The sequence below is a fragment of the Chiloscyllium plagiosum genome, unplaced genomic scaffold (genome assembly GCF_037043375.1).
Source record: "Chiloscyllium plagiosum isolate Xiang-an unplaced genomic scaffold, Cpla_swu_hap1 HiC_scaffold_43, whole genome shotgun sequence".
NCBI lineage: Eukaryota > Metazoa > Chordata > Chondrichthyes > Orectolobiformes > Hemiscylliidae > Chiloscyllium > Chiloscyllium plagiosum.
In genome coordinates this window covers 32,675,667-32,700,540 of record NW_028270181.1, presented here as the reverse complement: position 1 = coordinate 32,700,540, position 24,874 = coordinate 32,675,667, and the positions used below count along the sequence as shown (strand labels likewise).

Below are 24,874 nucleotides of genomic sequence, written 5' to 3'. Positions count from 1 at the left end.
CCCCCCCCCCCACCCACCCCGTCTCTCACTGCCCCCCCCCCACCCACCCCGTCTCTCACTGCCCCCCCCCCCACCCACCCCGTCTCTCACTGCCCCCCCCCCCACCCACCCCGTCTCTCACTGCCCCCCCCCCCACCCACCCCGTCTCTCACTGCCCCCCCCCACCCACCCCGTCTCTCACTGCCCCCCCCCCACCCACCCCGTCTCTCACTGCCCCCCCCCCCACCCACCCCGTCTCTCACTGCCCCCCCCCACCCACCCCGTCTCTCACTGCCCCCCCCCCACCCACCCCGTCTCTCACTGCCCCCCCCCCCACCCACCCCGTCTCTCACTGCCCCCCCCCACCCACCCCGTCTCTCACTGCCCCCCCCCCACCCACCCCGTCTCTCACTGCCCCCCCCACCCACCCCGTCTCTCACTGCCCCCCCCCCCACCCACCCCGTCTCTCACTGCCCCCCCCCACCCACCCCGTCTCTCACTGCCCCCACCCCACCCACCCCGTCTCTCACTGCCCCCACCCACCCACCCCGTCTCTCACTGCCCCCACCCACCCACCCCGTCTCTCACTGCCCCCACCCACCCACCCCGTCTCTCACTGCCCCCACCCACCCACCCCGTCTCTCACTGCCCCCCATCCCGTCTCTCACTGCCCCCCATCCCGTCTCTCACTCACCCCCCATCCCGTCTCTCACTCCCCCCCCCAGCCACCCCGTCTCTCACTCCCCCTGAAACCGTCTCTCACTCCCCCCCCCCAACCACCCCATCACTCACTCCCCCCCCCAACCACCCCGTCTCTCACTCCCCCCGTCTCTCACTCCCCCCGTCTCTCACTCCCCCCCGTCTCTCACTTCCCCCCGTCTCTCACTTCCCCCCGTCTCTCACTTCCCCCCGTCTCTCACTTCCCCCCGTCTCTCACTTCCCCCCGTCTCTCACTTCCCCCCGTCTCTCACTTCCCCCCGTCTCTCACTCCCCCATCATCTCTCACTCCCCCATCATCTCTCACTCCCCCATCATCTCTCACTCCCCTATCATCTCTCACTCCCCTATCATCTCTCACTCCCCCCATCACTCACTCCCCCCATCTCTCACTCCCCCCGTCTCTCACTCCCCCCCCTCAACCACCCCATCTCTCACTCCCCCCCCGTCTCTCACTCCCCCTCGTCTCTCACTCCCCCCCCCACCCTCCCCGTCTCTCACTCCCCCCCACCAATGCCCTCTCTCTCACTCCCCCTCCAGCCACCCCGTCTCTCACTACCCCCCCCCAGCCACCCCATCTCTCACTCCCCCCCACCAACCACCCCGTCTCTCACTTCCCCCCCCCCGCCAGCCACCCTGTCTCTCACTCCCCCCAGCCACCCCGTCTCTCACTCCCCACCTTCTCTCACTCCCCCCCGTCTCTCACTCCCCCCCGTCTCCCCCCCCCCCCCGTCTCTCACTCCCCCCCGTCTCTCACTCCCCCCCGTCTCTCACTCCCCCCATCTCTCACTACCCCCCCGTCTCTCACTCCCCCCCCGTCTCTCACTCCCCCCCCGTCTCTCACTCCCCCCCCGTCTCTCACTCCCCCCTCCCGTCTCTCACTCTCCGCCCCCGTCTCTCACTCCCCCCCGTCTCTCACTCCCCCCTCCCGTCTCTCACTCCCCCCTCCCGTCTCTCACTCCCCCCTCCCGTCTCTCACTCCCCCCTCCCGTCTCTCACTCCCCCCTCCCGTCTCTCACTCCCCCCTCCCGTCTCTCACTCCCCCCTCCCGTCTCTCACTCCCCCCCCCCGTCTCTCACTCCCCCCTCCCGTCTCTCACTCCCCCCCCGTCTCTCACTTCCCCCCCGTCTCTCACTCCCCCCCTCCCGTCTCTCACTCCCCCCCTCCCGTCTCTCACTCCCCCCCCTCCCGTCTCTCACTCCCCCCGCTCCCGTCTCTCACTCCCCCCCCTCCCGTCTCTCACTTCCCCCCCTCCCGTCTCTCACTTCCCCCCAGCCCGTCTCTCACTCCCCCCCCGTCTCTCACTCCCCCCCCTCCCGTCTCTCACTCCCCCCTCCCGTCTCTCACTCCCCCCCCCCCGTCTCTCACTCCCCCCCTCCCGTCTCTCACTCCCCCCCACCCCGTCTCTCACTCCCCACTCACCCCCCCACCCCGTCTCTCACTCCCCCCCACCCCCTCTCTCACTCCCCCCCTCCCCCTCTCTCACTCCCCCCCAACCCCTCTCTCACTCCCCCCCCCCGTCTCTCACTCCACCCCCGTCTCTCACTCACCCCCACCCCCTCTCTCACTCCCCCCCGTCTCTCACTCCCCCCGTCTCTCACCCCCCCCGTCTCTCACTCCCCGCCCGTCTCTCACCCCCCCCGTCTCTCACTCCCCCCCTCACGTCTCTCACTCCCCCCCCCTCCCGTCTCTCACTCCCCCCCCCGTCTCTCACTCCCCCCCCTCACGTCTCTCACTCCCCCCACCCCGTCTCTCACTCCCCCCCACCCCGTCTCTCACTCCCCCCCCCACCCCGTCTCTCACTCCCCCCGTCCCGTCTCTCATTCCCCCCGTCCCGTCTCTCATTCCCCCCGTCCCGTCTCTCACTCCCCCCCCGTCTCTCACTCCCCCCCCCGTCTCTCACTCCACCCCCCCGTCTCTCACTCACCCCTACCCCGTCTCTCACTCCCCCCCACCCCGTCTCTCACTCCCCCCCGTCTCTCATTCCCCCCCACCATCTCTCATTCCCCCCCTCCCGTCTCTCATTCCCCCCCTCCCGTCTCTCATTCCCCCCCTCCCGTCTCTCATTTCCCCCCCATCTCTCATTCCCCCCCCTCCCGTCTCTCATTCCCCCCCCCCGTCTCTCATTCCCCCCCCCGTCTCTCATCCCCCCCCCCCCCGTCTCTCACTGTCCCACCGTCTCTCACTTCCCCCCTCCCGTGTCTCACTCCCCCCCTCCCGTGTCTCACTCCCCCCCTCCCGTGTCTCATTCCCCCCCACCCCGTCTCTCATTCCCCCCCACCCCGTCTCTCACTCTCCCCCACCCCGTCTCTCACTCCCCCCCGTCTCTCATTCCCCCCCGTCTCTCATTCCCCCCCGTCTCTCAATCCCCCCCCCCCGTCTCTCAATCCCCCCCCCCGTCTCTCAATCCCCCCCCCCCGTCTCTCATCCCCCCCCGTCTCTCATTCCCCCCCCCCCCGTGTCTCATTCTCCCCCCCCCCCCCCGTCTCTCATTCCCCCCTCCCCGTCTCTCCTTCCCCCCCCGTCTCTCATTCCCCCCCGTCTCTCACTCCCCCCCTCCCGTCTCTCACTCCCCCCCTCCCGTCTCTCACTCCCCCCCCTCCCGTCTCTCACTCCCCCCTCCCGTCTCTCACTCCCCCCTCCCGTCTCTCACTCCCCCCCCCGTCTCTCACTCCCCCCCCCCGTCTCTCACTCCCCCCCCCGTCTCTCACTCCCCCCCCCGTCTCTCACTCCCCCCCCCGTCTCTCACTCCCCCCCTCCCGTCTCTCACTCCCCCCCTCCCGTCTCTCACTCCCCCCCTCCCGTCTCTCACTCCCCCCCTCCCGTCTCTCACTCCCCCCCTCCCGTCTCTCACTCCCCCCCTCCCGTCTCTCACTCCCCCCCTCCCGTCTCTCACTCCCCCCCTCCCGTCTCTCACTCCCCCCCTCCCGTCTCTCACTCCCCCACCCCGTCTCTCACTCCCCCCCACCCCGTCTCTCACTCCCCCCCACCCCGTCTCTCACTCCCCCCCACCCCGTCTCTCACTCCCCCCCACCCCCTCTCTCACTCCCCCCATCCCCTCTCTCACTCCCCCCACCCCCTCTCTCACTCCCCCCCACCCCCTCTCTCACTCCCCCCCCCTCCCGTCTCTCACTCCCCCCCCCTCCCGTCTCTCACTCCCCTCTCCCGTCTCTTACTCCCCCCCTCCCGTCTCTCACTCCCCCCCTCCCGTCTCTCACTCCCCCCCCACCCAGTCTCTCACTCCCCCCCACCCCGTCTCTCACTCCCCCCCACCCCGTCTCTCACTCCCCCCCACCCCGTCTCTCACTCCCCCCCACCCCGTCTCTCACTCCCCCCCACCCCGTCTCTCACTCCCCCCCACCCCCTCTCTCACTCCCCCCACCCCCTCTCTCACTACCCCCCACCACCCCCTCTCTCACTCCCCGCCCGTCTCTCACTCCCCGCCCGTCTCTCACTCCCCGCCCGTCTCTCACTCCCCCCCCGTCTCTCACTCCACCCCGTCTCTCACTCTCCCCCTCCCGTCTCTCACTCTCCCCCTCCCGTCTCTCACTCCCCCCCCTCCCGTCTCTCACTCCCCCCTCCCGTCTCTCACTCCCCCCTCCCGTCTCTCACTCCCCCCCCGTCTCTCACTCCCCCCCCCCCGTCTCTCACTCCCCCCCCCCCGTCTCTCACTCCCCCCCCCCGTCTCTCACTCCCCCCACCCCGTCTCTCACTCCCCCCCCACCCCGTCTCTCACTCCCCCCCCCACCCCGTCTCTCACTCCCCCCCCACCCCGTCTCTCACACCCCACAACCCCGTCTCTCACTCCCCCCCTTCTCTCATTCCCCCCCCACCGTCTCTCATTCCCCCCCACCATGTCTCCCTCCCCCCCTCCCGCCTCTCACTCCCCCCCACCATGTCTCACTCCCCCCCTCCCGCCTCTCACTCCCCCCCTCCCGTCTCCCACTCCCCCCCGTCTCTCACTCCCCCCCCCCCGTCTCTCACTCCCCCCCCCCCGTCTCTCACTCCCCCCCCCGTCTCTCACTCCCCCCCACCCCGTCTCTCACTCCCCCCCCACCCCGTCTCTCACTCCCCCTGTCTCTCATTCCCCCCGTCTCTCATTTCCCCCCCACCATCTCTCATTCCCCCCCCACCATCTCTCATTCCCCCCCCCGTCTCTCATCCCCCCCCCGTCTCTCATCCCCCCCCCCGTCTCTCATTCCCTCCCCCCCTTCTCTCATTCCCCCCCCTTCTCTCATTCCCCCCCTTCTCTCATTCCCCCCCACCATCTCTCATTCCCCCCCACCATCTCTCATTCCCCCCCCCCCGTCTCTCATTCCTCCCCCGTCTCTCATTCCTCCCCCGTCTCTCATTCCTCCCCCGTCTCTCATTCCTCCCCCGTCTCTCATTCCTCCCCCGTCTCTCATTCCTCCCCCGTCTCTCATTCCTCCCCCGTCTCTCATTCCTCCCCCGTCTCTCATTCCTCCCCCGTCTCTCATTCCTCCCCCGTCTCTCATTCCTCCCCCGTCTCTCATTCCTCCCCCGTCTCTCATTCCTCCCCCGTCTCTCATTCCTCCCCCGTCTCTCATTCCTCCCCCGTCTCTCATTCCCCCCCCGTCTCTCATTCCTCCCCCGTCTCTCATTCCTCCCCCGTCTCTCAATCCTCCCCCGTCTCTCATTTCTCCCCCGTCTCTCATTCCCCCCCCCGTCTCTCATTCCCCCCCCGTCTCTCATTCCCCCCCGTCTCTCATTCCCCCCCCCCATCTCTCATTCCCCCCCCCGTCTCTCAATCCCCCCCCCCCGTCTCTCAATCCCCCCCCCCGTCTCTCATCCCCCCCCCGTCTCTCATCCCCCCCCCGTCTCTCATTCCTCCCCCGTCTCTCATTCCTCCCCCGTCTCTCATTCCTCCCCCGTCTCTCATTCCTCCCCCGTCTCTCATTCCTCCCCCGTCTCTCATTCCTCCCCCGTCTCTCATTCCTCCCCCGTCTCTCATTCCTCCCCCGTCTCTCATTCCTCCCCCGTCTCTCATTCCTCCCCCGTCTCTCATTCCTCCCCCGTCTCTCATTCCCCCCCCGTCTCTCATTCCTCCCCCGTCTCTCATTCCTCCCCCGTCTCTCAATCCTCCCCCGTCTCTCATTTCTCCCCCGTCTCTCATTCCCCCCCCCCGTCTCTCATTCCCCCCCGTCTCTCATTCCCCCCCGTCTCTCAATCCCCCCCCCCGTCTCTCAATCCCCCCCCCCGTCTCTCAATCCCCCCCCCCGTCTCTCAATCCCCCCCCCCGTCTCTCAATCCCCCCCCCCGTCTCTCATCCCCCCCCGTCTCTCATTCCCCCCCCCCCCGTGTCTCATTCTCCCCCCCCCCCCGTCTCTCATTCCCCCCTCCCCGTCTCTCCTTCCCCCCCCGTCTCTCATTCCCCCCCGTCTCTCACTCCCCCCCTCCCGTCTCTCACTCCCCCCCTCCCGTCTCTCACTCCCCCCCCTCCCGTCTCTCACTCCCCCCTCCCGTCTCTCACTCCCCCCTCCCGTCTCTCACTCCCCCCCCGTCTCTCACTCCCCCCCCCCCCCGTCTCTCACTCCCCCCCCCGTCTCTCACTCCCCCCCCCGTCTCTCACTCCCCCCCCCGTCTCTCACTCCCCCCCCCGTCTCTCACTCCCCCCCCCCCGTCTCTCACTCCCCCCCACCCCGTCTCTCACTCCCCCCCCACCCCGTCTCTCACTCCCCCCCCACCCCGTCTCTCACACCCCCCACCCCGTCTCTCACTCCCCCCCTTCTCTCATTCCCCCCCCACCGTCTCTCATTCCCCCCCACCATGTCTCACTCCCCCCCTCCCGCCTCTCACTCCCCCCCACCATGTCTCACTCCCCCCCTCCCGCCTCTCACTCCCCCCCTCCCGTCTCCCACTCCCCCCCCGTCTCTCACTCCCCCCCCCCGTCTCTCACTCCCCCCCCCCCCCGTCTCTCACTCCCCCCCCGTCTCTCACTCCCCCCCACCCCGTCTCTCACTCCCCCCCCACCCCGTCTCTCACTCCCCCTGTCTCTCATTCCCCCCGTCTCTCATTTCCCCCCCACCATCTCTCATTCCCCCCCCCACCATCTCTCATTCCCCCCCCCGTCTCTCATCCCCCCCCCGTCTCTCATCCCCCCCCCCCGTCTCTCATTCCCTCCCCCCCTTCTCTCATTCCCCCCCCTTCTCTCATTCCCCCCCTTCTCTCATTCCCCCCCCTTCTCTCATTCCCCCCCACCATCTCTCATTCCCCCCCACCATCTCTCATTCCCCCTCCCCCGTCTCTCATTCCTCCCCCGTCTCTCATTCCTCCCCCGTCTCTCATTCCTCCCCCGTCTCTCATTCCTCCCCCGTCTCTCATTCCTCCCCCGTCTCTCATTCCTCCCCCGTCTCTCATTCCTCCCCCGTCTCTCATTCCTCCCCCGTCTCTGATTCCTCCCCCGTCTCTCATTCCTCCCCCGTCTCTCATTCCTCCCCCGTCTCTCATTCCTCCCCCGTCTCTCATTCCTCCCCCGTCTCTCATTCCTCCCCCGTCTCTCATTCCTCCCCCGTCTCTCATTCCTCCCCCGTCTCTCATTCCTCCCCCGTCTCTCATTCCTCCCCCGTCTCTCATTCCTCCCCCGTCTCTCATTCCTCCCCCGTCTCTCATTCCTCCCCCGTCTCTCATTCCTCCCCCGTCTCTCAATCCTCCCCCGTCTCTCATTTCTCCCCCGTCTCTCATTCCCCCCCCCCGTCTCTCATTCCCCCCCGTCTCTCATTCCCCCCCGTCTCTCAATCCCCCCCCCCGTCTCTCACTCCCCCCCCCCGTCTCTCAATCCCCCCCCCCCGTCTCTCATCCCCCCCCGTCTCTCATTCCCCCCCCCCCCGTGTCTCATTCTCCCCCCCCCCCCGTCTCTCATTCCCCCCTCCCCGTCTCTCCTTCCCCCCCCGTCTCTCATTCCCCCCCGTCTCTCACTCCCCCCCTCCCGTCTCTCACTCCCCCCCTCCCGTCTCTCACTCCCCCCCCTCCCGTCTCTCACTCCCCCCTCCCGTCTCTCACTCCCCCCTCCCGTCTCTCACTCCCCCCTCCCGTCTCTCACTCCCCCCCCGTCTCTCACTCCCCCCCCCCGTCTCTCACTCCCCCCCCCCGTCTCTCACTCCCCCCCCCGTCTCTCACTCCCCCCCCCCGTCTCTCACTCCCCCCCCCGTCTCTCACTCCCCCCCCCCGTCTCTCACTCCCCCCCACCCCGTCTCTCACTCCCCCCCCACCCCGTCTCTCACTCCCCCCCCACCCCGTCTCTCACACCCCCCACCCCGTCTCTCACTCCCCCCCTTCTCTCATTCCCCCCCCACCGTCTCTCATTCCCCCCCACCATGTCTCACTCCCCCCCTCCCGCCTCTCACTCCCCCCCACCATGTCTCACTCCCCCCCTCCCGCCTCTCACTCCCCCCCTCCCGTCTCCCACTCCCCCCCCGTCTCTCACTCCCCCCCCCCGTCTCTCACTCCCCCCCCCGTCTCTCACTCCCCCCCCCCGTCTCTCACTCCCCCCCCGTCTCTCACTCCCCCCCACCCCGTCTCTCACTCCCCCCCCACCCCGTCTCTCACTCCCCCTGTCTCTCATTCCCCCCGTCTCTCATTTCCCCCCCACCATCTCTCATTCCCCCCCCCACCATCTCTCATTCCCCCCCCCGTCTCTCATCCCCCCCCCGTCTCTCATCCCCCCCCCCGTCTCTCATTCCCTCCCCCCCTTCTCTCATTCCCCCCCCTTCTCTCATTCCCCCCCCCCTTCTCTCATTCCCCCCCACCATCTCTCATTCCCCCCCACCATCTCTCATTCCCCCTCCCCCGTCTCTCATTCCTCCCCCGTCTCTCATTCCTCCCCCGTCTCTCATTCCTCCCCCGTCTCTCATTCCTCCCCCGTCTCTCATTCCTCCCCCGTCTCTCATTCCTCCCCCGTCTCTCATTCCTCCCCCGTCTCTCATTCCTCCCCCGTCTCTCATTCCTCCCCCGTCTCTCATTCCTCCCCCGTCTCTCATTCCTCCCCCGTCTCTCATTCCTCCCCCGTCTCTCATTCCTCCCCCGTCTCTCATTCCTCCCCCGTCTCTCATTCCTCCCCCGTCTCTCATTCCTCCCCCGTCTCTCATTCCTCCCCCGTCTCTCAATCCTCCCCCGTCTCTCATTTCTCCCCCGTCTCTCATTCCCCCCCCCGTCTCTCATTCCCCCCCGGTCCCTCATTCCCCCCCGTCTCTCATTCCCCCCCCCGTCTCTCATTCCCCCCCCCCGTCTCTCAATCCCCCCCCCGTCTCTCAATCCCCCCCCCGTCTCTCAATCCCCCCCCCCCGTCTCTCATCCCCCCCCCGTCTCTCATCCCCCCCCCGTCTCTCATTCCTCCCCCGTCTCTCATTCCTCCCCTGTCTCTCATTCCTCCCCCGTCTCTCATTCCTCCCCCGTCTCTCATTCCTCCCCCGTCTCTCATTCCTCCCCCGTCTCTCATTCCTCCCCCGTCTCTCATTCCTCCCCCGTCTCTCATTCCTCCCCCGTCTCTCATTCCTCCCCCGTCTCTCATTCCTCCCCCGTCTCTCATTCCTCCCCCGTCTCTCATTCCTCCCCCGTCTCTCATGTCTCCCCCGTCTCTCATTCCCCGCCCCCGTCTCTCATTCCCCCCCGTCTCTCAATCCCCCCCCCCGTCTCTCAATCCCCCCCCCCCCGTCTCTCAATCCCCCCCCCCGTCTCTCATCCCCCCCCGTCTCTCATTCCCCCCCCCCCGTGTCTCATTCTCCCCCCCCCCATCTCTCATTCCCCCCTCCCCGTCTCTCCTTCCCCCCCCGTCTCTCATTCCCCCCCGTCTCTCATTTCCCCCCCCCGTCTCTCATTTCCCCCCCCCCGTCTCTCATTTCCCCGCCCCCCCGTCTCTCATTCCCCCGCCCCCCCCGTCTCTTGTTCCCCCGCCCCCCCGTCTCTCGTTCCCCCGCCCCCCCCGTCTCCCGTTCCCCTGCCCCCCCCGTCTCTCATTCCCCCGCCCCCCCCGTCTCTCATTCCCCCGCCCTCCCCATCTCTCATTCCCCCGCCCCCCCGTCTCTCATCCCCCCTCCCCCCCCCCCGGTCTCTCATTCCCCCCCCCCCCCCGGTCTCTCATTCCCCCCCCCCCCCCCGGTCTCTCATTCCCCCCCCCTCCCCCCCCGTTCTCTCTCATTCCCCCCCCCGGTCTCTCTCATTCACCCCCCCCCCCCCCCCCCGGTCTCTCTCATTCCCCCCCCCCCCCGTCTCTCATTCCCCCCCCGTCTCTCATTCCCCCCCGTCTCTCATTCCCCCACCCTCCCGTCTCTCATTCCCCCGCCCTCCCCGTCTCTCATTCCCCCACCCCCCCCGTCTCTCATTCCCCCCCCCCCCGTCTCTCATTCCTCCCCCCCCCGTCTCTCATTCCTCCCCCCCCGTCTCTCATTCCTCCCCCCCCCGTCTCTCATTCCTCCCCCCCGTCTCTCATTCCTCCCCCCCCGTCTCTCATTCCCCGCCCCCCCGTCTCTCATTCCCCCGCCCCCCCGTCTCTCATCCCCCCTCCCCTCCCCCCCCTCCGGTCTCTCATTCCCCCCCCCCCCCGGTCTCTCATTCCCCCCCCCCCCCTCCCCCCCCCGGTCTCTCTCATTCCCCCCCCCCGGTCTCTCTCATTCCCCCCCCCCGGTCTCTCTCATTCACCCCCCCCCCGGTCTCTCATTCCCCCCCCCCCCCGTCTCTCATTTCCCCCCCCCGTCTCTCATTTCCCCCCCCCCGTCTCTCATTTCCCCCCCCCCGTCTCTCATTCCCCCGCCCTCCCGTCTCTCATTCCCCCGCCCTCCCGTCTCTCATTCCCCCGCCCTCCCGTCTCTCATTCCCCCGCCCCCCCCGTCTCTCATTCCCTCGCCCCCCCCGTCTCTCATTCCCTCGCCCCCCCCGTCTCTCATTCCCTCGCCCCCCCGTCTCTCATTCCCCCGCCCCCCCCCGTCTCTCATTCCCCCGCTCCCCCGTCTCTCATTCCCCACCCCCGTCTCTCATTCCCCCCCCCGTCTCTCATTCCCCCCCCGTCTCTCATTCCCCCCCCCCGTCTCTCTTTCCCCCCCTGTCTCTCATTCCCCCCCCTTCTCTCATTCCACCCCCCCGTCTCTCATTCCCCCCCCGTCTCTCATTCCCCCCCGTCTCTCATTCCCCCCTCCCGTCTCTCATTCCCCCCCCCCAGTCTCTCATTCCCCACCCGTCTCTCATTCCCCCCCCGTCTCTCATTCCCCCCCCCATTCCCCCTCCAACCCCGTCTCTCATTCCCCCCGCCCCCCCCGTCTCTCATTCCCCCGCCCCCCCTGTCTCTCATTCCCCCGCCCCCCCTGTCTCTCATTCCCCCGCCCCCCCTGTCTCTCATTCCCCCGCCCCCCCGTCTCTCATTCCCCCCCCCCCCGTCTCTCATTCCCCCCCCCGTCTCTCATTCCCCCCCCCCGTCTCTCATTCCCCCCCCCCGTCTCTCATTCCCCCCCCGTCTCTCATTCCCCCCCCGTCTCTCATTCCCCCCCCCCGTCTCTCATTCCCCCCCCCCCCATTCCATCTCCAACCCCGTCTCTCATTCCCCCCCCCGTCGTCTCTCATTCCCCCCCCCCCCATCGTCTCTCATTCCCCCCCCCCGTCGTCTCTCATTCCCCCCCCGTCTCTCATTCCCCCCCCCGTCGTCTCTCATTCCCCCCCCCCCGTCGTCTCTCATTCCCCCCCCCCCGTCGTCTCTCATTCCCCCCCCCCCGTCGTCTCTCATTCTCCCCCCCCCCCCCCGTCGTCTCTCATTCCCCCCCCCCCGTCGTCTCTCATTCCCCCCCCCCGTCGTCTCTCATTCCCCCCCCCGTCGTCTCTCATTCCCCCCCCCCGTCGTCTCTCATTCCCCCCCGTCTCTCATTCCCCCCTCCCGTCTCTCATTCCCCCCCCCCCAGTCTCTCATTCCCCACCCGTCTCTCATTCCTCCCCCGTCTCTCAATCCTCCCCCGTCTCTCATTTCTCCCCCGTCTCTCATTCCCCCCCCCCGTCTCTCATTCCCCCCCGTCTCTCATTCCCCCCCGTCTCTCAATCCCCCCCCCCATCTCTCAATCCCCCCCCCCGTCTCTCAATCCCCCCCCCCCGTCTCTCATCCCCCCCCGTCTCTCATTCCCCCCCCCCCCGTGTCTCATTCTCCCCCCCCCCCCGTCTCTCATTCCCCCCTCCCCGTCTCTCCTTCCCCCCCCGTCTCTCATTCCCCCCCGTCTCTCACTCCCCCCCTCCCGTCTCTCACTCCCCCCCTCCCGTCTCTCACTCCCCCCCCTCCCGTCTCTCACTCCCCCCTCCCGTCTCTCACTCCCCCCTCCCGTCTCTCACTCCCCCCCCGTCTCTCACTCCCCCCCCCCGTCTCTCACTCCCCCCCCCGTCTCTCACTCCCCCCCCCGTCTCTCACTCCCCCCCCCGTCTCTCACTCCCCCCCCCGTCTCTCACTCCCCCCCCCGTCTCTCACTCCCCCCCACCCCGTCTCTCACTCCCCCCCACCCCGTCTCTCACTCCCCCCCCACCCCGTCTCTCACACCCCCCACCCCGTCTCTCACTCCCCCCCTTCTCTCATTCCCCCCCCACCGTCTCTCATTCCCCCCCACCATGTCTCACTCCCCCCCTCCCGCCTCTCACTCCCCCCCACCATGTCTCACTCCCCCCCTCCCGCCTCTCACTCCCCCCCTCCCGTCTCCCACTCCCCCCCCGTCTCTCACTCCCCCCCCCCGTCTCTCACTCCCCCCCCCCGTCTCTCACTCCCCCCCCGTCTCTCACTCCCCCCCACCCCGTCTCTCACTCCCCCCCCACCCCGTCTCTCACTCCCCCTGTCTCTCATTCCCCCCGTCTCTCATTTCCCCCCCACCATCTCTCATTCCCCCCCCACCATCTCTCATTCCCCCCCCCGTCTCTCATCCCCCCCCCGTCTCTCATCCCCCCCCCCCGTCTCTCATTCCCTCCCCCCCTTCTCTCATTCCCCCCCCTTCTCTCATTCCCCCCCCTTCTCTCATTCCCCCCCACCATCTCTCATTCCCCCCCACCATCTCTCATTCCCCCTCCCCCGTCTCTCATTCCTCCCCCGTCTCTCATTCCTCCCCCGTCTCTCATTCCTCCCCCGTCTCTCATTCCTCCCCCGTCTCTCATTCCTCCCCCGTCTCTCATTCCTCCCCCGTCTCTCATTCCTCCCCCGTCTCTCATTCCTCCCCCGTCTCTGATTCCTCCCCCGTCTCTCATTCCTCCCCCGTCTCTCATTCCTCCCCCGTCTCTCATTCCTCCCCCGTCTCTCATTCCTCCCCCGTCTCTCATTCCTCCCCCGTCTCTCATTCCTCCCCCGTCTCTCATTCCTCCCCCGTCTCTCATTCCTCCCCCGTCTCTCATTCCTCCCCCGTCTCTCATTCCTCCCCCGTCTCTCATTCCTCCCCCGTCTCTCATTCCTCCCCCGTCTCTCATTCCTCCCCCGTCTCTCAATCCTCCCCCGTCTCTCATTTCTCCCCCGTCTCTCATTCCCCCCCCCCCGTCTCTCATTCCCCCCCGTCTCTCATTCCCCCCCGTCTCTCATTCCCCCCCCCCGTCTCTCAATCCCCCCCCCGTCTCTCAATCCCCCCCCCGTCTCTCAATCCCCCCCCCGTCTCTCAATCCCCCCCCCCCCGTCTCTCATCCCCCCCCCGTCTCTCATTCCTCCCCCGTCTCTCATTCCTCCCCCGTCTCTCATTCCTCCCCCGTCTCTCATTCCTCCCCCGTCTCTCATTCCTCCCCCGTCTCTCATTCCTCCCCCGTCTCTCATTCCTCCCCCGTCTCTCATTCCCCCCCCGTCTCTCATTCCTCCCCCGTCTCTCATTCCTCCCCCGTCTCTCATTTCTCCCCCGTCTCTCATTCCCCGCCCCCGTCTCTCATTCCCCCCCGTCTCTCAATCCCCCCCCCCGTCTCTCAATCCCCCCCCCCCGTCTCTCAATCCCCCCCGTCTCTCATTCCCCCCTCCCGTCTCTCATTCCCCCCCCCCCAGTCTCTCATTCCCCACCCGTCTCTCATTCCCCCCCCGTCTCTCATTCCCCCCCCCATTCCCCCTCCAACCCCGTCTCTCATTCCCCCCGCCCCCCCCCGTCTCTCATTCCCCCGCCCCCCCTGTCTCTCATTCCCCCGCCCCCCCTGTCTCTCATTCCCCCGCCCCCCCGTCTCTCATTCCCCCCCCCCCCCGTCTCTCATTCCCCCCCCCCGTCTCTCATTCCCCCCCCCCGTCTCTCATTCCCCCCCCGTCTCTCATTCCCCCCCCGTCTCTCATTCCCTCCCCGTCTCTCATTCCCCCCCCCCCGTCTCTCATTCCCCCCCCCCTCATTCCATCTCCAACCCCGTCTCTCATTCCCCCCCCCGTCGTCTCTCATTCCCCCCCCCCATCGTCTCTCATTCCCCCCCCCCGTCGTCTCTCATTCCCCCCCCGTCTCTCATTCCCCCCCCGTCGTCTCTCATTCCCCCCCCCCCGTCGTCTCTCATTCCCCCCCCCCCCGTCGTCTCTCATTCCCCCCCCCCCGTCGTCTCTCATTCCCCCCCCCCCGTCGTCTCTCATTCTCCCCCCCCCCCCCGTCGTCTCTCATTCCCCCCCCCCCGTCGTCTCTCATTCCCCCCCCCCGTCGTCTCTCATTCCCCCCCCCGTCGTCTCTCATTCCCCCCCCCCCCGTCGTCTCTCATTCCCCCCCGTCTCTCATTCCCCCCCCCGTCTCTCATTCCCCCCCCGTCTCTCATTCCCCCCCCCGTCGTCTCTCATTCCCCCCCGTCGTCTCTCATTCCCCCCCCCGTCTCTCATTCCCCCCCGTCTCTCATTCCCCCCCCCGTCTCTCATTCCCCCCCCGTCTCTCATTCCCCCCCCGTCTCTCATTCCCCCCCCGTCTCTCATTCCCCCCCCGTCTCTCATTCCCCCCCCCCCGTCTCTCATTCCCCCCCCCCGTCTCTCATTCCCCCCCCCCGTCTCTCATTCCCCCCCCCCGTCTCTCATTCCCCCCCGTCTCTCATCCCCCCCCCCGTCTCTCATTCCCCCCCCGTCTCTCATTCCCCCCCCGTCTCTCATTCCCCCCCCGTCTCTCATTCCCCCCCCCCCCGTCTCTCATTCCCCCCCCCCGTCTCTCATTCCCCCCCCCGTCTCTCATTCCCCGCCATCTCTCATTCCCCCCCCCCTCATTCCCCCTCCAACCCCGTCTCTCATTCCCCCCGCCCCCCCCGTCTCTCATTCCCCCGCCCCCCCCTGTCTCTCATTCCCCCGCCCCCCCGTCTCTCATTCCCCCGCCCCCCCGTCTCTCATTCCCCCCCCCCCCGTCGTCTCTCATTCCCCCCCCCCGTCGTCTCTCATTCCCCCCCCGTCTCCCATTCCCCCCCCGTCTCTCATTCCCCCCCCCGTCTCTCATTCCCCCCCCCCGTCTCTCATTCCCCCCCCCTCATTCCCCCTCCAACCCCGTCTCTCATTCCCCCCCCCACGTCTCTCATTCCCCCCCCCGTCGTCTCTCATTCCCCCCCCCCGTCGTCTCTCATTCCCCCCCCCCGTCGTCTCTCATTCCCCCCCCCCGTCGTCTCTCATTCCCCCCCCCGTCGTCTCTCATTCCCCCCCCCGTCGTCTCTCATTCCCCCCCCCGTCGTCTCTCATTCCCCCCCCCGTCGTCTCTCATTTCCCCCCCCCCGTCGTCTCTCATTCTTCCCCCCCCCCGTCGTCTCTCATTTCCCCCCCCCCCGTCGTCTCTCATTCCCCCCCCCCCCGTCGTCTCTCATTTCCCCCCCCCCCCGTCGTCTCTCATTCCCCCCCCCCCCCGTCGTCTCTCATTCCCCCCCCCGTCTCTGGTCCCACAGTTCCCTATCTCACACCACCCTGTCTCTCTACCCCCAGTTTCTCACTCGCCACTCCCCCATCACAAGTATCTCTCTCCTAGTCTCTCACTCTCCCCCAGTTCTATCACTCCGCCCACCCCCAACATCTCTGTTTCCCCAAACCGTCCACCCCGTCTCCTTTTTTTGTTTCCTACTTATCTTTCACTTTCCCCCTTTCCCCTTCCTCCCTCGCTGTTTCCCCTGATCTTTCCCTTGTTCCCCCGTTAATCACTGCCTGTTGATGTTTAGATTAATCTCTCTTTTCTCCTCTCCCTCAGTCTCTGGCTTCCTGGAGGCACTGAACACTATCACTCTTTCTCTCACTGGACAATCTCACTCAATGTTACAGCCTCACTGTATACTCACTCACTGAGCACACTCACTCACTGTAACCCCACTGGTCCTCACCTACCACCCCACCAATCTCCATATACAGCATATCATCCGCCGTCATTTCCGCCACCTCCAAACGGACCCCACCACCAAGGATATATTTCCCTCCCCTCCCCGATCAGCATTCCGTAAAGACCACTCCCTCCGTGACTCCCTCGTCAGATCCACACCCTCCACTCCCGGCACCTTCCCCTGCAACCGCAGGAGGTGCAAGACTTGTGTCCACACCTCCCCCCTCACCTCCCTCCAAGGCCCCAAAGGAAACTTCCATATCCGCCACAGATTCACCTGCACCTCCACACACATCATCTATTGCATCCTCTGCACCCGATGTGGCCTCCTCTATATTGGGGAGACAGGCCGCCTACTTGTGGAGTGTTTCAAAGAACACCTCTGGGACACCCGGACCAACCAACCCAACCACCCTGTGGCTCAACATTTCAACTCCCCCTCCCACTCCACCAAGGATATGCAGGTCTTTGGACTCCTCCATCGCCAGACCACAACAACACGACGGTTGGAGGAAGAGCGCCTCATCTTCTGCCTCGGAACCCTCCAACCACAAGGGATGAACTCGGATTTCACCAGTTTCCTCATTTCCCCTCCCCCCACCTTGTCTCAATCAAATCCATCGAACTCAGCACCGCCTTCCTAACCTGCAATCTTCTTCCTGACCTCTCTGCCCCCCCACCCCAGTCTGACCTATCACCCTCACCTTGACCTCTTTCCACCTATCGCATTTCCGACGCCCCTCCCCCAAGTCCCTCCTCCCTACCTTTTATCTTAGCCTGCTGGACAAACTTTCCTCATTCCTGAAGAAGGGCTTATGCCCGAAACATCGATTCTCCTGTTCCCTGGATGCTGCCTGACCTGCTGCGCTTTTCCAGCAACACATTTTCAGCACTGTACAAACACACTAGCTCATTCTACAATGTATACACACACAAGCACAATGCATTCTCACACTCACTGTACGCACCTAGACCAGTTCAGTCCCCACACTCAGTGAGTTTTCATACTGAGGGAGCATTTCACTGTCAGAGGGTCAGTACTGAGAAAGTGCCGCATTGTCAGAGGGTCAGTACTGTCAAAGAGTCAGTACTGAGGGAGCATTGTCGGAGGATCAATAGTAAAGGGGTGCCACATTATCTGAAGGTCAGTACTGAGGGAGTGATGCACCACCAGATGGTCAGTACTGTGGGATTGCTGCATTGTCAGAGGGTCAGTACTGAGGAAGTGCTGTACTGTTGGAGGGTCAGTAATGAGGGAATGCTGAATTGTTGGCGGTGCCTTCTTTCAGATAAGATATTTAACTTGGGTTGTTGTACCTTGTTGGGTAGATGCAAGAGATACCATGGCAGTAGTTGGAGAATGGAAAGAGTTTTTTTTCTAGTCCCCTGATTGATACTTTAATCATTGAATCAATGCTACAAAAACTGATAGGCTGGTCAGTAATACATTTCTGTTTGTGGGAGCGTACTGTACACAAATTGGTAGCCACATTTCCTGCATCACAACAGCCTTTAAAAGTACTTAATTGGCTATGACCAGCTTTGAACGGGAAGTGATGGCCTATCATTATTATTATCGTGAGACTGTTAATCCACAGACCCAGGGAATATTCTGGGACGCGAGGTTCAAATCCTGCCAGGGCAGATGGTGGAATTTGAATTCAATAGAAATCTGGAGTCTAATAATGACCAAGAAACCACTGTGGATTGTCAAAAAATCCCATCTGGTTCACTAATGCCCTTCAGGGAAGGAATCTATCATTCTACCTGGTGTGGCCTAATTGTGACTCCAGACTCACATCAATGTGATTGATTCTTAACTGCCCTCTGGCCAATAAATGCAGGCCTAACCAGCGATGCCCAGATCCCGAGCGAATAAAAAAAATGCTTGGTGAATGTACAAGGTGCTATATAAATGCAAGTCTTCCCTGTGAGGCCACCAGCTCCGCCTGTACTGCAGCCACAACCCGAACTGAGCCGCAGCCTGTGGGTCGAGGCCTGGAGATGAAGCTGCAGAAAGTGGAGCAGACAAACATGCTAATGTTCCCCACACAGCTGTGAGCTGTTCATAGTGGAGTTTACAGTCACTGCAGGAGTTCTGTACATTCTGTCAATGAGCTCTGTACATTCTGTTTGGTGAAGTGAACCCCACGTGACTGGAAGCTGATTTGACAGGCTCAGCAGGTTTGTCCTGTAAACCAACGACTTGTTGCTGAGATACATCAGCTGTGTAACACAGTATCATGTCATTTCAGTCGGACAGGCTACTCTGCATTGATACACTTCACTGGTTTAACAATCCAGCCCCTAATTTCATTTCGACCTCGAACCGGTAAGTGAAGAACCTAACAGAGTCTGGCTGATATCGTCCTGAGGTGCTTTATGTTGATTTTGAAGCAAGTGGCAAATAGATCATTTAGAATTAAGCCAAGGAAAACTTTCTTTACACAGAGGGTAATGGACCTATGGAATTCTCTACCACAGAAGACTGTGGAGGCTAGTTCACTGAATATATTCAAAAAAGAGATTGTTAAATGTTTAGATTTTAAGTCCGCCAAGGGGTATGGGGTGAAAGTGAGAATTTGGCATTGAGATAGGGGATGAGCCATGATCGTATTGAGGGGCTGGGTGATCTACTGCAGCTGTTTGTTTCTATATTTCAAACGAGACCATTCCTGCAGGCTGTTCAGACAGACAGCTGGAAGCAGACCTGTGTTTTGTATGGCTTTTTGGTCACTTTCAGTGATCCTGAGACATGCATCATTGAATATTTAGGGGAGTAATTTCAGTAGACTACTAAACCAGAGATCCAGGCTCATATTCTGGGGGTTTAGATTCAAATCCCACCATGGTAGGTGGTTAAAATGGGATGAAATTCAACAAACATTTGCAATTAAAAGCAAGTCTAATGGTGACTATGTCAATTTTTGTGAAAACACATCTGATTCGATCATCCCCTCAAGGGAACTATCTATCCTTCCCCTGGTCAGTCATACATGTGACTCCAGACCCATAGTAATGTGGGTGACTCCTAATTCCCCTCTGAAATAGCATGGCAAACCACTCAGTTCATGGTCAATTAGGGACAAGTGACAAATGCTGGCCTCCCTAGTGACATCCACATCCAGCGACAGAATAAAAATAATCATGCTTTTCCCTCTCTTTGGCTTCACCATAAACATGCAGGCCAGTGTCGTGTGAGCCAAGCAGATTATGAAATTTATCTGATTACTGAGAGATGGGTGAGGCAGTGGCAGCGACAGCGACAGAGAGAGTCACTTGACATTTCGATGGTGTGAGTAACAGACAATGTGGTGCCTACATTCATAATAAACCAGACACAGAGAAAGTCTGGATTTCGCCACGTTAGAATAGAATTGATTATCACTGAAAAAGAAAATTGTAGATTCACATAGCACCTTTCACGACTTCAGGACGTCCCGAAGCATTTTGCAGCCAATGCATTATGTTTGAAATGTGGCCTATTGTAATATAGGGAACAAAACAGACAATATGTTCCCAGCAAAAGCCCAGAAATAGAAATGAGATGAATAACCAGAAAGAAGCAAAATGCTGCAGATGTTAGAAAATAGCAACAACACAAAGTGCTGGGGAACTCAACAGGTCTGGCAGCATCTGTGGAGAGACAGAGTTAACATTTTGAGTCCATTTTGACTCTCTTTCAGTACTCTTCACACTCAAAAGGTTTTGTGAGGTTAGTTAAGGGATTCAAAACTTGAGCAGGACATTGAGGATAACTTGCCTGCTTTTCTTTGAAACAGCCCTACAGATGCTTCATTCCCCTTTTGAGGTGAATTCAAAGATCTTGCTTCATAGGGTTGTAAAGACCATGTCATTAATTTTCTGTATTTTTATTGTGGACTGGAATCAGAAAAGAACAGGCTTGAAAACCAAGGATTGTTGAAGGACTGCTGCATTTTTAAAAAGCTTTACAGGAGTATTGAGGTGGGGAAGATCAATGAATTCAGAAGAAAATTGGATGAACCTTTGAGGGACTTCAGTTTACAGGGGATAGAGCAGGAGATTGGGGTTGACTGGATTGTTCTTCAGTGAGTTAATATCAGCATGATGGGCTGACTGGCCACCTATACTGTAAGGACTCCCTGACTTTGTCTGTGACGACCTGAGAATGCTGGGATGGAATTCTAGCAAGACCAAAAGCTATTGGAATCCTCTTAAAGCATCAGTACAGCAGAAAGCAGTCATGGTGCTCTATCTAACTACATCTGTGCTTTCTCTGACAGTGGGATACACAGACTATTTGCCAACACAAACACCAAAACTATGCTCCACACAGCAATTCATTGAGAGGTTTCTGGGTTGTTTAACACAAAATCCAAAGATATGCAGGTTAGGTGAATTGGCCATGCTAAATTGTCCATAGTGTTCAAGGATGTGTAGTTAGGTGCATTAGTCAGGGGTAAATGTAGACTAATAATGCAGGGGAATGGGACTGGGTGGGTTACTCATCGGATGGTTGGTGTGGACTTGTTGGGCCAAATCGCCTGTTTCCACATTGTAGGGATTCTATGATAGTTCTATGATAGAACATAGCACAGTACAGCACAGGAACGGGCCCTTCGGCCTATAATATTGTGCTGAATGTGACGCCAAATTAAACTAATCCCTTCTGCCCGCCCTTGCATATCCCTCCCTTCCTTGCATATCCACATGCTTACCTATAAGTCTCTTAAAGGCCCCTATTATATCTGCCTCCAACACCACCCCTTGCAGCACATTCCAGACACCTACCACTCTCTGTGTAAATAAACATCACCTCCCCCCCATCTTAAATACATGCCCTGTAGTATTAGACATTTCAACTTTGGGAAAACAATTCTGACTGTCAACCCCATCTATGCATTTCATAATTTTATAGATTACTTTCAAGTCTCACCGCTGCCTCTGCTGATCCAGAGAAAATAACCTGAGTTTTCTAGCCTCTCCTTATAACCTCTAATCCAGGCAGCACCCTGATAAACCTCTTTGAAGGTCATCTCTTTTTATCTTTCAGTTTTGCTGCTCCTTTGGAGTGCTGCAGAGGCGATGGCGAAAGATGCAGCAAGAGTGGCTCGGATTGTCAATGAGACAGTGGAGGAAGGCAGAAACTCTTTAGGTGAGTTCCTCATGCGTCCTAAAGGCTGGGAGGGGGTCAGTGCATATTCATGTGGGCACACAGAGGGGCCTCACAGTGAGTGTGCATTGGAGGTGTCGGTTCAGGATCTGGGATTGAACCCCGCTCCATTTTTTACAACTTGTTAATTCTCAAGATGGAAGGATTCACTTTTGTGCACGGTGTGATAACAGTGAATAGGGAGGATCTGAAGCTTGAGTTTGGTTGGAGCAGTGCGGACACTCCCTGTCACAGGGTCAGGAGCTATCTTCAACCTGACAGACAGATACCACTGAGGGGGTTAATAACCTACCTGGTGGGTGTCGCAATGTTAGTGTACCATAGTGTCTGATGCTAACCACAAGATGCATGAGGCACTCCAAGAGCAAGCTTTCGTTGATTGTACACTACAGGATATGGTCACATGGTGGATTAATACTAACAAAGGCCTGGACAAAGGAGTGCAAATCCCACCATGGCAACAGGGAATTTAATTTCAGTTAATAAAGCTAATCTCAGTAATGCTGACCATGACACCATCACTAATTGTTATAAAAGCCCACCTGGTTCGCTAATGCTCTCGAGGGAAGGAACTCTGCCTTCCTTAACCAGTCTGGCCTACATGTGACTTCAGACCCACAGGTTGACTCTTAAACCAAAACAGTGCTGGAGAAACTCAGCAGGTCTGGCAGCATCTGTGGACAGACAAACGAAGTGAACTTTTGAGTCCAGTCATTCTCCTTCAGAACTGCTGGTTGACACTTAATTGCCTCTGAAATAGGGTACTGCAAATCACTATAGTAAATTGGACACTGCTCAGACTGCTGGCAATTTGCTCCCAATTTGAAGGTAATTTGGATGAGGAAATAACTGGCTTTACCAGGGTACCCACATCCTGTGAATGAATAAAATAAATTAACAGTGAAACTTTTGAGAGTACAACATCCTGGCGAAATCTAACATGTCAAGGCAATGAGGAGTTTAGGTGCTGGGATATTGGATATTGTAACAGCAATTGAAGTTGGAGTTCCTCATTCATGTTTCACAGAGTATGTTGCTTCATAAATCCAGGCTTCAGCCTATGAGCAGAACCTATCAGCAACGTACATGTTCACTTTGTCCTGAGCTGTCCAAGGAGAAATATGCAAGAGTTGTCAATACAAATGTGGCCTTCGACAGAGTCTGGATATCAGTCTGGGAAAGAACAGGACTCTCAGTCAGAAATTCTATACTGGAATGTCCCTGTTCATTTTGTTTGGATTGTGTAGCAGCATCAGAGTGTATTCAGTGGAGACCTACCAAAGATAATTCACTGAATGTGCTTGTGTCACATATTGGTTTAATTATTGATCTGCAAAGCATTTTGGGATGTCTCTCTGCATCCATGAAACCTCCCAAGAAGCTTTGTGGATCCATTCTCAAACAAAATTTTGCACAAGCAATGTAAGGTGAAGTTGTGTTGTCCAAAAAAAGAAATATGCACGGTTACAAGTGGAGAAAGTAGGGGAGTGGCAGTAGGTAGCTTGCTCCTGAAAAAAAGCTAGTTCACGCACGATGGACCAACAGGCATCTTTGTGCTCTAATGATCCTGAGAAGAAGCTCAAGCAGTTTGATTTGAGCTGTCTTCAGAAACTTTGGAAAATCAAGCAGCAGAAAACTATACCAGACACAGAGCTGGCATGCCAAGATCCACCTCTTATTCAGACACAATGGCGTTGCATTGGTCATGCGATGAGAACTCTCTCTATCCACAAAGTGAATCTTCTGTGGAGAGCTTGTCTGGGGTCAAAGCTAGCACCATATGGCTTCACTTCAGAGTTTGGTATTGACTTTTGAGTCCTGGGAGAATTTCACAAAGACTCATTGTACCTGCTAAATGACAAACACTGCAGCCTCTTTCCAAAACAAGTTCGTAGCAACGACAGAGAGAAATGAGGGGAGAGGAAATTCCGAGGCAGTAAGTTGTAGAATCATAGAATCCCTACAGTGTGGAAGCAGGCCATTCAGCACATTGAGTCCACACTGACCTTCTGAAAAGCATCCCACCCAGACCCGCCATCTACCCTGTCCCTATAACCCCGCATTTCCCATGGCTAACACACCTAGCCTGCACATCCCTGACACTATGGGACAATTTAGCATGGCCAATCCACCTAACCTATACATCTTTGGACTGTGGGATGAAACCAGAATGTTCAGGTGAAACCCACACAGACACGAGAGGAATGTGCAAACTTCACACAGACACTTGCCCAAGGGTGGAATCGTGTCTGAGTCCCTGGCGCTGGGAGCCACTGTTCCATCGATCAAGTCCATACAGAGTTCCTGCAGTATTCAGTCTTATTTTGAAGCAGAACCTTTTGAACACAGATGGGTCTCAGAACCACCTACCTTTTGCAATGGGAACCTTCTGATGAACATGGCCATCTTCACCTTGGAGGAACATTGATGGGTTCAGTTCTGGTGGTTGCAGTGTCACTGAGAGTCTGTCACAAGGAAGTGTGCTCACTTCAGTCTATTCATAGATATTTTCCAATCAACCTGTTCAGAGATGTTATCACCCACTTCTAGAGCAGGTAGAACTTGAACCTAGGCCTCCTGGCTTAGAGGTAGGGACATTGCCACTGTGCCAGAACAGTTCTATGCAGAATGTTTGGCACAGTATTGCTGACAACACTGGAGGTGCTCAGAAATAGTTTGGAGGTGTTTGTTGTCCAATTGATTATTTTTCCCTTTCCTTTTCTGGTCTGCCTGTGTTTGCCGGATAGTCAGGGTGGGGTGCATCTCCGTGGCAACAGAAAAACTGTGTATATTGATTGACAGAATCCAATGTGATTGCGGACTGTGAGCTTAGACCCAACTCTCTGCATGTTTGAATACACGTGGAAGGTTTCATTACTTCCATGTTTTAATTCCAAAACCATTACTTGTGCTCCCAATATCTCCCATATTTTGTTTGGTTTGTGTCTTGCAGTCTGTTTTGTTTCAGTTGGATTTCCAGTTTGGATGTCCCCTCTCACTGCTATTGCCATTCTCCTTTCCCTTGACCTAGACTGCTCCTGCTCCTTGGACTGATCAAAAATAGAAAGTGTAAAATGACCTGGGCTCTCAGTTGTCACGACCATATGCCAGGGCTCAGTTCCATTTTCAACAAACACATACTAATGTCCTGGTGTCAGACATAAAGAGCGGCCGTATGAGTGTAGGGGGTAACAGTCATGATATTTAGCAAGAATGCAATCCCTTCAAAGGGATTTAACGAGATCCTGGTTGGTCTGAAGAGGACGAACAATGAGAACACGATGAAGGAGATACAAAATGAGGACTTTCCTTCAGATTTTGTAAGTGAGTGGGATATTTGGAATGGAAATGTGGATGTTTACATCAATTTTTGCTCATCTTAAACTTTGCTACTTGCAAACTGACAGTGGTGCCTCCACTCAGAGCCCTGTCACTCACTGATCTACACTGGCTTCAGGGCCACTCAGAACCCTGTCACTCACTGATCTATACTGGCTTCAGGGCCACTCAGAGCCCTGTCACTCACTGATCTACACTGGCTTCAGGGCCACTCAGAGCCCTGTCACTCACTGATCTACACTGGCTTCAGGGCCACTCAGAGCCCTGTCACTCACTGATCTATACTGGCTTCAGGACCACCCATGCCACATTGTTAGAAATCTTCAGTTTAAATGAAAGATCATTGACGTGAAATGTTAAGTTTGTTTCTCTCTCACCACAGGTGTCGCTTGTCCTACTCAATAATTTGAGTATTTTCTGTTTTGATTTAAAATTCTTATCCATGTATGTAAAT

The 24,874-nt window shown here is 59.7% G+C and overlaps 1 protein-coding gene across 2 annotated transcripts in view; it reads left to right on the top strand.

The window, feature by feature from the left end:
• lrrc20 (leucine rich repeat containing 20) overlaps positions 1-24,874 on the top strand; it is a 74,643-nt gene that overhangs the window by 36,527 nt on the left and 13,242 nt on the right. Inside the window, exons 1-2 of one of the 2 annotated variants that reach the window (XM_043678644.2) lie at positions 18,105-18,258; positions 20,962-21,063. In XM_043678644.2, coding sequence (XP_043534579.2) covers positions 20,994-21,063 — 70 coding nt within the window. In that variant the 5' untranslated portion in view covers positions 18,105-18,258; positions 20,962-20,993. Of the gene's footprint in view, positions 1-18,104; positions 18,259-20,961; positions 21,064-24,874 lie in introns of those variants that run through there. The other variant, XM_043678642.2, reaches the window with a different exon arrangement.